Genomic DNA, 12,097 nt, shown 5'->3' with positions numbered 1-12,097 from the left:
TAGTGTGAGAGCACTGATGGACGAAAACAGAAACAGAATTCCTTCAAAACAGTGAGGCTCAAATGTACTACAGAATATTAAAAATAACACATAAAATGCTAGCTTTGGGTCAGAGAGCCCATTTAAACATGGCATGGCATGGTAACATACTACCTACACAGTATTAAAACATTAATTTACACGACGCAGAGGGAGAGGTTTAGCCACCCAACAACAAAAAATGATGTGCTACTTTCAAAATATTTCTCAAGTAAAAGTGCAAGTATGGAGCCTGAAAATATACTTGAGCTAAAGCGGAGCTTTATTTTACACTGATATGAATTTGGTTGAATGTTTAAATAAAATCAAATAATAAAAAATACTGTTTAATGCACAGCAGCTTGAAAGATTAGCAATATAAATATATCCTGGCCTTTGAAATGTGTTCATTGTACTTTGTAGGTTTAAATGAAAGCATAAGTAATAGAAAGGCTTTTTCTGTTGGAAATGTAATTAAATAAGACTAAAATTTAAAACAAACAAAAAAAACTTAAATTCAATTACTCAAGTATTTTCCACCCCTGTATATTACTTCTAGTGAATACTAATATTACTGAAAGTTTGAAATGTCATTATTTATTTTGTAATTTTATTTTTTATTTTTTTTAGCAATTCACCACTTCACACACAGCAGCAGTTGCTACACCTCCATGTTTGTAGCAAAGAATTTGGTGTACAACTGACCAAAACTAGTTACAAAACCTTCCTCCTTTGAATTCCTGGACATTTCTGGGTGTTATGTTTCTAAAAACACAGACAATACCATCAGGTTTTATTGGCATTACTTAATCATGAAAGGTATAGAATTATAGAAATTCATAAGGTTCCTACTACACAGCAGCAGGTAATGTAGCCAGTGGCCCTCAGAAAACAAAGTTAGCTAGCACTAGCACTCAACTGACAACACATTTCTCATATGGGCAATTCTGATTTAATTTGAGGATATACGACTTTAATTGTGCTATTAAAGATACAGCAATGATTTAATTTTAGTAATCAATCAAAGCGTGCTCTATTTGCTGCCCATATTATACCAAACTCTCAGGGGGAGGCTAATTAACTAAGGCCTTTTCATACTTCATTACAAGCAGGATTGTATTTCATGATTGTACACTGGTTAGTTCTAGGGCTACAGTTGTATTAATACACTATTATAGGGTTTCTCAGGTTTTAATCTTCTATTTAAACCAAAAACACAGCCATAGGAGCCTCATTATAGGATGGTCCCTGATCACACATTGTAATTAGGTCCACAGAAAAAGACCCCCCCCCCATTGTGAGTCAATGGCTTATTAAAACAGGGTGGTGGAGGGTTTCGGTGTTTACTTTTAATACAGGATTCCATGAACTGCAGAACAGAAAATCTAATGTTTCCACTGACAAAGTCAATAAATCAAGAAATAAAACCTATTAAGAAATAAAATTATCATTATTGGAGCTACAAGAAAAAGCAGTCATGCACATTTTATTTTATTCCAGGAAATTGTACAAAAAACATTTATATAATAGGATTTATTTGTATTTTATTCTATGAGCTTAGTGGCAAAACATGGTGATGGCAAAAATAATTAGGAGAAAATCAGGCCTATACGTCATTACAAGATCTGACAGACAGTTTTGCTTAAACGTAATCCTGAGGTTGTCTACAATGAAAAAGGGTGTCAGGAAATAAGATCCACACCAACATAAATCCCACTCATACCACAATTTATAGAGTATGACTAAATGTATACTTTCATTAGGATAAACATCAGTGTACAAAGTAGTGTTTCTAAGAATGTATGGACCTCTATATTTCCTTGCATTGTTAGGGCAACATGCATAAAGTATAGACTAAAATCATGATTTTTCACATTTCCTGAACACAACACACCAATGTCATGTTTCTGTAGATCAGGTTTTCTCTTCAGCACTATACGGAATCAGTAAACAAAGCTGCAACTCTGACAATCTGCACACCTATCAGATACAGTTGATGCATTCAAGTAATATTGTACAAAGATTGTACAAAGATTTGCCGATATAAGCTGATTATCATATCTTTATCCACAGCACACTGTGCACGTGTACGATATGTAACTCAAATCATGTTTGTAGTATTTCTTCTCTAGCCAGGAGGATGAGGTCATCAGTTGCAATGAAGAGGCAAAGGAGGGACCCATAGCCGATCCAAAACTCCAATGTAAAATTGCACCCTCAATTCTTTTAATGGAATAACACTCCTAAATCCTCAATTATTCAAAAGTCTATTAGTAATCCATTTTTCACTAATCAGTCATGGCTTCTTCATTTGTCAAAGCTAATTGGATTTTACACATTGGACATAAAACAACTCATTGTACAAAAGGGGCCCCACTTCACTCAGGAGAGAAGAGAAGCACAGTTCTTCAGAAGCAGAGGCTTAGCAATCTCCAGCAGGTCCAGGTTAGGGTCCAGTGACCTGCCCAAGCCTTCCAATACCATGATGGCAAACACAACGGAGGCAAAATTACTCTCCAGCTTCACCTGTAAAAAAAAAAAAAGATAGCAAACATCTACAAGTGTCTGCTCCACAGCAAGACATGCTTTAGAGTAACTCCATATAATCCCAGGCCACAACTTATCATGTAGGACACCAAATGTGAAAAATAGAAAAAAAATGCAGACATTAAAAAAGTATCCAAAAAAAAAAGATGAAAAAGGATTTAACTTAAAGACAGAAGATATACTTCTGTTCTAATGTTTGGAATCATTTATCATATTGATAACTTATATAATATTACTTTTTTATGAACTCCAATAAAAATTGGAATTTATATTATATTTTCAATATAATTTAGACCAATCTCTGTTCATCATTCCGAACACATCTAAAATTTATTTATTACAGCTTTCTACAAATGAGCTGAATCCTAACGTTGTAGTATGTTAAAGACAAAGTCATCAACTTTCCAAAATTTCAGCAAAATTCAAGCATTGAGATGCAAATAAAGTCATTCAGAGAGGTTTGATGTGAAATGTTGCATTGCAGAGAAACTTACTGACTCAGGATATAGCCATATTATGCAATATCTAAAATGACTAGTGAGACTACACGTTTCCTGAGTTTGTATATGCAATGCTGATAATCACAAAATAGTGCAAAAAAAAAAAAAAAAAAGTTCTCCTTGTACTTTTTGGACAACAATGTCTCAGACAGCATATTCAAAAACATTTTGAGTAGTAATTTTTTGTGACATAAATTCTAAAGACACTAAAGGCTTCAGACATCTGGTTTCTATCACTATCACTCTGAGCAAGTTTCTCAAGAACGGCGCATTTCACATCAAACAATGACTAAATGACTTTGTTGACACCTTATTCACTGAAATACAAAGAAATGTAGAAAACCCAGTGTATTCTCCTTTGTTATAATTAATTTAAGCATGTATCAAAATTACTTACATATTAATGACATCAATTCCAATTTTTTTACATGTGTAACTTGACACAAGATAAAACATGTTCAGCACATTTTATATCCTGTTTTTAAAATCTACTGAGAACTAAGAGCTATTTTCTAACAAATGATTCATAAAATCATTTAAAAAATGTAAATATAGAAATTCCGACTGCAATATGATGAATTTAATATAGTGAAACTGATAATCTAATATAAAGGCCAGCTTGGCACTGCTCAGTATGTGCATCAACAGCTCAGAAGAACTTAATATACCTTATGGCGAATGAGCAATCCAAAGACACGAGACAGCAGTTCTGCCACCTGAACCTTAACAGGATTAGAGAAGCAAAGCATGGATGAAATTTCAAGAGCTTATGCTGCTCATGTGGTGAGCCACTGAACAAAATCAGAAGTGTATTTTTGATGAGATGTGTATGCAGGTGTGTACTATCTGTAGTACCTTCCCCAGAGACAGAGTGTCACTGAGTGCGTGGTTCACAAGCTCAGCCATTTCCTTTTTGAAGCGTGGTACATCCTTGCACTCACTGGCCCTGGCATGGTTCAGAATCAGCTCTGCCACACGCTCCCCCTGATAGTACAACACATGAAAACATATGAAAAAATTTGTAAATACAGTAATATAGACTGTAACTAACCTCTCCAGCACCAAATCACTTGCATGAGTCTGAATTGTAAGAATGAAATCACACAGTCTTGTTGCGTCCAGGTGTTTCACACAGAACACCTCTTCACTTCAAACACACACACCATCTCAGTGTTTCGGCTTCTGATACCTGTTTTAGGACAACAGCAGTGAAGACAGCTCTGAGGTTGCGCAGATCTGTCTCACTGAGTTGGGCCACAATCCCAGCATCCAGTAGTACCAGACGTAGAGGAGGAGGGGACGGCCTCATGCTGACCACCACTGTGTCCCACAGGTCTGTTAGTGTGGCCCTGTCCTGGGGCCCAGCCCCTTCACCACTCTGAACCAGGATGTTACCTGGATGAAGGTCTCCATGGACAAAGTTATCCACAAACACCTGAAAGTAAACATAAACAGATGAACAAGTGCAGGTAGACTCAATATTTTTTTTGGAGTGATGCCATAGAACAGGTCCCTTGAACTCTGGTACTAGAGGGCTGGTATCCTGTGGCAGTGGCATAGGCTGAATTTAAGCCTGGTTAAAGGTTGGAAGCATTATTTCCCAAAGACATTACTATTGTGAGGATGACAACCACCAACTAGTCTTATTCACTGTAGCTAACATAACCAGATACATTTCAAAAACACCTGCCTGGTTACTATAACAAACATCTACTGAAGGTCTATCAGCAGCCAAGGAGCATACAACCATGAGTATTGGTCAATTAACCACAGGTCTACCTTTTACAGAGTTACGTGTACATGTCTTGACTACTTAATTAGCTCGCTGTGTTGGTGGTGCTGGTTAAAAGAGGTTTCTTCCCATCCTTTTTGTTTAAAGTGGAAGTAATAATAATAGTATTATTTACTTTTTTTTGTAACTTAAAAAATAGTCAGAAATCTACTACTGATGTGTCTGAAAAGGAAAATCACCAAACTATGCTGGACACTGGCCCTTCAAGACCAGAGCTAAAGTGCTCTAATATATAGTGTGAAGAGATGATGTCCAGCATAATTCGCTGCCTTTCCTGCATAAACACACCCACTATTCCTGCCAACTAATAGTGAGTTGAACTAGGTGGGTTTAAGCAGGAAAATCACCAAACTGTTGACTGGGTCTCCAGATGTGTAATTGAAAATCCCTGTCCTAAATGGTCAAAGTCATACAAGATTAGATCAACACAATCTGACTGCATCAATGTTACTGATATAATTACTGACAGAGTACTTTGTGTGTTTACTGGTATCAGAGTTCAAAAGAACGCTATGCACTACTTAAAAAGTGTTCACTGTATCAGATGAGACAGTTGATGAAACTGGCAAACTCATAAAAAATAATATTTTTCCCTCCCACCATTTTCAATAGTGTGTCCACTCCCATCCGGGCAATTCTCTGCTTCGTGGCCACAGGCACCTCAGACTTCAGGTAGTTGGAAATGGGTTCACTTTCCTGTAAAAAGTACAAGGCACTCTATTCAGATGAAAAAGAGGTGATACACTGGCAATCTCCTGGGGAATACTATCATCTGAAATTTATCACCTCATATGTCTCCACTAGGACAGCCCTTGTGACAAACGGTCTGAGTGGTGTTGGAAACCTGACATATTCCAAGTCCTTAAAGTTATTCTTGAACCGTTCTATGTTCCTTGCCTCGAACCGAAGGTCTATCTGCAACCAAAGCAAAAGCCTCAAAAGATGTAGTTGAAATGTCACTGAAATGAGCCCAACCTCTGAAAACAACCCCCCTCCACCAAACTTTACACTTGGCACAATGCAGTCAGACAAGTACCGTTCTCCTGGCAACCACCAAACCCAGACTCGTCCATGAAATTGCCAGACGGGGAAGCGTGATTCGTCACTCCAGAGAACACATCTCCACTGCTCGAGAGTCCAGTGGTGATGCTTTACACTGCATTCAACGCTTTGCATTACACTTGGTGATGTAAGGCTTGGATGCAGCTGCTCGGCCATGGAAACCCATTCCATGAAGCTCTCTATGCTGTTCTTGAGCTAACCTGAAGGCCACATGAAGTTTGAAGGTCTGTAGACTCTGTAGAAATTTGGTGACCTCTGTGCACTATGTGCCTCAGCATCCACTGACCCCGCTCTGTCATTTTACTTGGCTGACTACTTTGTGGCTGGGTTGCTGTCGTTCCCAATCACTTCCACTTTGTTATAATACCACTGACAGTTGACATATGACGAATATTTAGTAGTGAGGAAATTTCACAACTGTACTTGTTGCACAGGTGGCATCCTATCACAGTACCATGCCTGAATTCACTGAGCTCCTGAGAGCGACCCATTCTTTCATAAATGTTTGTAGAAGCAGTCTGCATGCCTAGGGGCTTGGTTTTACACACCTGTGGCCATGGAAGTGAGGGGAACACCTGAATTCAATTATTTGGATGGGTGAGTGAATACTTTTGGAAATATATTGTAAGTGACCATGTAAATCGTATACTCCGATTCCTTAAATCGGATTAAAGCGGTTATCAATTTCAAGAAATCCAATAAAGAGACTTGAATTCAGTAATCAGTAAGCTCAGTAATTGGGTTTTTAAGCATATGTAGACCCTTACTCTGATTTCTTTTGTTTTCCTTAGTTTGCACATGTGCGTAAACAGAAGGTCGAGCTGTCCCAGCAAACAGCATTTAATGCAACATCGGCAAAATGGCAACAAAACATTTTTGGAGTGTAGCTGAAACCGTCTACATGCTTGACGAAATTAAGATTTTGAATCGCTATCTTCTAAGTAATGTATATTCACATTTAGCAGTAAAGTGTTTCCAAGTTTTGAAAAAGCCGCATCACAAAGTTTGAACTTTAAGTCACATACTTCTACTTCTGTGAGTTTATTGGCTGGTTGCAAAGCAGAAAAACGATTACGAGTTGGAGTTTTCCCATTATCTGATTACCCAAGTGACACGAACGAATTACTGACAAAATCCGATTTTCTGTGGTTATGGGATTATTAAGTGTGTTTAAATGCATTCATTGTTTCTATGACAAATTACTTTTTATACTTGGCATTACCTGTTTGGTCATGAGCTTCTCAAATTCATCCACCACTTCAGGCAGGCTCAGCCACTTGAGACCAGGAAAGCAGCTGATGAGCACGCTCCCCGCCTTCATTAAAATCAGGTCTATTTGAACCTGTCTCCTGATGCCAGGATGAAGCACCTGCATGACAAAGAGAAAAGCTGTAAAATGGCATAAACTAAATTATGGCCTAATATTTTATGGATATTAGACCTAATATAATACTGATATTCAAAATGCAAGGATCACAAATTTGAGATGACTAGAGCAGCTGAAAAGCATAACATGAAAAATCCACAAAAACACAGTATCATTGATTGTACACTTGTGAAAACAATGGTTCTTCCAGGGTTCTTTATTAAAGAAAATGATTCTATGTAGAACCATGAACACTGAAAGAAGTCTAGGCATGATTAAATTGTTCTTTGCATCATTAAAGCATTCTTCAGATTAATGGAGAGTTTGCTGTGGATGCTTCTGTATAGAGCCTTTTTAAATGGGGTTCTATATAGCACCAAAAAGAGTTCTTCTATTGTTATGATGTCAAGCCTGTGAGAAGAAACCTTTTTGGTGCTATATAGAACCCTATATATAACCATATAAAACACATTCTCCATCAATCTGAAAAACCCTTCAACCATGCAAAGAACCACTTAATAATGCAAAGCTTTCTTGGAGCATTCATGGTTCTTTACAGAGCCATTTTGTTTACTAAAAAAACCTTGAAGAACCATCTTTTTAAGTGTGTAATGTTAACTTAAGTTCTCTGCTTCAAATTTTTTTTTTGTATACAGAATGTGTCAAGCAGGTTGAATGAAATGTTTTAAATGAACTTTTCCCAAAAACATTGAGTCTAACCCATGCATACTTTATTGTTTTAATGTTACCTTAATTGCCACAGGCATGAGACACTCCTCGTCTGTGTACTTTCTTAGAGTGTGAGGAAATTCAGCAGTGCTCTCCTGTCTCTCTAATGACTCCTTTTCTGGCCCCCACAAATGATCCCAAGCTCCCTCGAGCCCTGGGATCTCCCAAGCTTCCAGCAGGTCCTCTTTCTCGAGGCCTTCCAACAGCTCCTGGAAGGCCGGGTCCTCCACACTTGTGACTCGAGCCTTAGCCCGATATACCTGTGCCACACAGCCTGAGCCCACAGGCTCCTTACTGTCAAACACAAACAGCTGCCTCCAGCCCTCACCAAAGGCCCGCTTCAGACATTGCTTAGTGTGTGCCCAGGAGTGGGGTTGCACTCTCACATGGAGCCGGGCAAAGCGGTCACAGAACTCCTGAGAAAAGATGTCCCGTCGTGTGCTGGCCCACTGACCAAGCTTGATGAATGTTGGACCTGAGGACTCTGTGACCCACAGCAGGGCATCAAGCCAACAGCAGGAACAGCGCTGTGACAGCAGAGTCAGGGGGTAGAGCAGCAAGAGGGGGCTGAATTTGAACAAGAGTATCAAGGCACGGATGCTTAGTCGCAAGATGAATATGAGCCTGTGAACCTGCACTCTGACAACAGATTTCTTCTCTGTAGTCCTCCGTGGAAGTACTGCTTCTTGTGCTGAAGCATATGTGACACTGCCCACACCCCAACACAGCAGTGCCACTTTGGGGGTATAAGAAAGAACTGGAAACCTTTTGGCGAAGAAAGTTCTCGGAGGAGCAATCCGAACTGACACAGAAACTCTGTGAACGGTGCACCTCAGGCTTTGTAAAATGCTCTTTGCACAAAATGCAGACATTTTAATGTAGGCTTGATATTTTTTAGAACTTAGACATTAGTTGGTGGCATAGCCTGGTACAGATTTCTCATATGAGCTACATTTAACTGGGCTGCATTACATTAACCTACTAAATACACTGTGAAATTACACGTATAAGCCTCTTTAAGATAAACTAGCACACCGATCTCTGGGTGTATTGCTCCACTCTACCCGCATCAAAGGCTTTAAACGTAAAGCCCAAGTATCACTAGCACTAATCAAATTCTATAGATACGTGAACGATGGCGTTATATCGTGCGCACTGAACTGCCAACACAAATTCTCATAGAGGCAGAAAAAGTCCAGCCTGCCTTAAAAATGGCTACATTCAGCTAACTTAACTCATCCAAGGCACAGCTACTCAGACAGGCAGCTGCTGCTATCAACGCATTCAAGCTTTCATAAAAGATGACCACTAAAATCGAGTGATTAAACTATCAATTTGAAAAACTGTCCTACTAATAAGACGAGCTTCATTTCGCACGACAGGAGCGTTTTACTCCGTGTTTACATTCATTCATACTTCATATGCAATTCGCCCGCTGTCTCCCGGTCTACCTTTAAATAAGTCCGTGTAGATGCACATGATGCAGGTGGTTCCGGAGACGAACGCCAGGATAGATCTGTTTTGGGTGCATTTGGAGGCAAAAGAGCCTTTAGTTACGAAGTGAAAACAAATGAACATTATGGACTAAAACTGTTACGGTCTGACTCGAAGAGAGTGCTAGACTAAAGGCCAGAGCACAGCGACCAAACCCTCTTCAATAAACACCAGTATTCTAATCGACCGTCGTCTTAAAGGGACATTCGACCGAATTTTAGAAATTCCCACACACAATAAAATCGATGTAAACAAAATAATTCAGGATGGTTTGATGAGCAGTTGCCTTCTAGAGAAGCTTAAAGGGTCGCGTTGGCGGTGACAGGAGCCAGAAGCGTTAATACCTGTAAGCTGCCTTACAGAAAGTTATTACTTTAAGGTAATGACATGACAGAGGGGTGGGGGCACACAGCGCATGTAACGAAAGGTTACGTATAAAATTCAGAAGACACTCGTATGTTCACTGGTGGTTTGGAGTCTGTACAATCAGCTGTTTCTGTACAATCATCCATTTTCACACCAAAACACTTTGGATGACTGTTTAGATCTCAGTCATTGAATTGCGAAAACTCGGTGGCATCCTCCTTTTAGAACGCTGTGAATTAAAGCTAATGAGCCCAATGAAGCAGAGTGACTGGGGACAGTGCGCCGTTTGGGTGAAGAGGCCACAAAATGTCCTAACTCTCATGATTTTAGTGCACTAACCTATATAATGTAGGTTAAGCTAGGTAGCAGGGAGTATGGAGCGCATTCAGGGATAGTGTAACGTTAGCTTTCCTGAAAATACCCATCCAAAATGTCTATAGTTTTGTGGGTTAATCTTCAGTACAGCCCTAAAAGACTTCTATCTCAGTATGGTAACTTACTGTAGTCTATCTACATTGCTAACTTAGGCAAACGCTGCGTGCTGAGGAACGTTGGTTCAACCGTCGCCTGTGACTGCAGTGAAAAGAGTCACCCAGCAAACGAGCATGTGGGCGAAAGCTGGCCCTCATGGACATTAATAACGTGACAGCTATATAATAATATTATGAGCAATATTAATTTACAGATCTGACTACAGCGCGTATTGACCGCTTTAAACATTTGCTAGCCCGACTGAGCTAGCGTTAACGTTAGCTGTTAAATTAGCCTAGCTAGTGTAATGTTTCCTTGGATTTTACTTTTTATAGTTAGTGTTGTTCTTGATATTAATTTGATGATAAATACCTCAACCTTTTGTGCTACAGTTCCTCAGAAATAGCGATGTAATGCCGAATAACTTCAATTTATGAAGTTTAAGTTTCTGAAAGCTAGCTAGCTAACCTGGCTAACGTTAGCTTATGTAGTTCATTTGAGCTGAAAAACTGAGAAATGGGGACTTGGGAAAATAAAGCACTTCTCATTTAATTGTACTGAATCTGTTTTTTTGTATTTTATTGGATGTATTATGTGTTTATCTTATTTTTTAACAATGGTTGTAATAAGATGTGTTAGTAATAAGGAATTTCCTTTTTTTTGAAAGAAAAGGTCTGTGGAGGGTGTTGGAAGAAATTTTCTTATAATCTTTCATTTCTTTTTTAGGTAAGGAACATAAACTACATGATTTGTACAGTTAAACATGTTAATTATGGTGAAGTAAATTAATTGTTCATTAATGAATGAATAACTTTTTTATTACATTTATTTTCTCTTATTTTTTACAGCAGTGCCATACATGGTGGTGGGTGAAGTGTAATTCAGAAGGATCACAGCTCAACAGTGCTGCATCCTGGGGTAACAAATTCTCCTAAACTGTAATTACACATCACTTCTGTGCCAACAAACTTTGTAAGCTTGTCAGAAGAAAGGCTCTGCTGTCACTTCACAAAGGTATGTATCGGCAGTCGGCTAAACATCACTGGAACACAGGAATGATTCATGAAAAGTATAATTTGGCACGGTGGCGTGGTGGGTAGTGCTGTCGCCTCACAGCAAGGAGGGCCTGGGTTCGATTCCCTGGCCGGGCGACCGGGCTCCTCTCTGTGTGGAGTTTGCATGTTCTCCCCGTGTCTGCGTGGGTTTCCTCCGGGTTCTCCGGTTTCCTCCCACAGTCCTAAAGACATGCAGTCAGGCCAATTGTGTAAAATGATCAAATTGTAAGTCGCTCTGGATAAGAGCGTCAGCTAAATGCCGTTAATGTAAATGTAAAATAATTTACGCAGTTTTCCCCTTACACAGTCGATCAGCCAAGACCCATTCAGCACTTTTTTTTTTTTGGCACTGGACCTCTGAGCCTACTTCATCTTAGTTGCTACATAACCTGTTGAGACCCACACTGCTGAGGCAGATGAGCAGCAGGAGTGCTGTACAGTGTGATGGTTATCACATTATGTATGCATGCAAAGTTTAACTTGGTGTTTAAGTGTGAAGAGAACAGTGTGTAAGACTTAGGGGGGATCTATTGGCAGAAGTGGAATACAGTATACAAACCATGTTTTGATTAGTGTATATACACCTGTAACCATGAATCGATTTGTTGTCTTTAGCTTAGGATGAACCTTTCATATCTATATGTGGAGCAGGTCCTCTTTAAACAGAGGCCACCATGTTGCGCCACCGTGCTTCTAC

The 12,097-nt window shown here is 39.2% G+C and overlaps 1 protein-coding gene across 1 annotated transcript; it reads right to left on the bottom strand.

Moving 5' to 3' along the window:
• Positions 1 to 1,545: 1,545 nt before the first annotated feature.
• On the bottom strand, positions 1,546 to 9,661 carry adck2 (aarF domain containing kinase 2). The gene is made up of 8 exons (XM_017701199.2): positions 8,035 to 9,661; positions 7,142 to 7,288; positions 5,644 to 5,772; positions 5,458 to 5,553; positions 4,255 to 4,500; positions 3,921 to 4,049; positions 3,734 to 3,787; positions 1,546 to 2,544 (listed from the first exon to the last, which is right to left on the bottom strand). Exons 1-8 carry the CDS (start codon positions 8,884 to 8,886, stop codon positions 2,401 to 2,403), a joined length of 1,797 nt encoding a protein of 598 aa, XP_017556688.2. The 5' UTR covers positions 8,887 to 9,661; the 3' UTR covers positions 1,546 to 2,400.
• Positions 9,662 to 12,097: the final 2,436 nt, after the last annotated feature.

Source organism: Pygocentrus nattereri, chromosome 11 (genome assembly GCF_015220715.1).
Source record: "Pygocentrus nattereri isolate fPygNat1 chromosome 11, fPygNat1.pri, whole genome shotgun sequence".
Taxonomy (NCBI): domain Eukaryota; kingdom Metazoa; phylum Chordata; class Actinopteri; order Characiformes; family Serrasalmidae; genus Pygocentrus; species Pygocentrus nattereri.
The sequence above is the reverse complement of the archived record's forward strand: the minus strand, read 5'-3'. Positions and strand labels throughout refer to the sequence as shown.

Bases quoted from the DNA above. Each gene is read 5' to 3' on its own strand.
- adck2 (XM_017701199.2), bottom strand. From the start codon at position 8,886: ATGTCTGCATTTTGTGCAAAGAGCATTTTACAAAGCCTGAGGTGCACC. The intron at 7,289-8,034 runs GTAACATTAAAA...TTTGTCATGCAG, and splicing joins TCATGCCTGTGGCAATTAAG to GTGCTTCATCCTGGCATCAG. The intron at 3,788-3,920 runs GTACTACAGATA...AATCCTGTTAAG, and splicing joins ACACTCTGTCTCTGGGGAAG to GTTCAGGTGGCAGAACTGCT.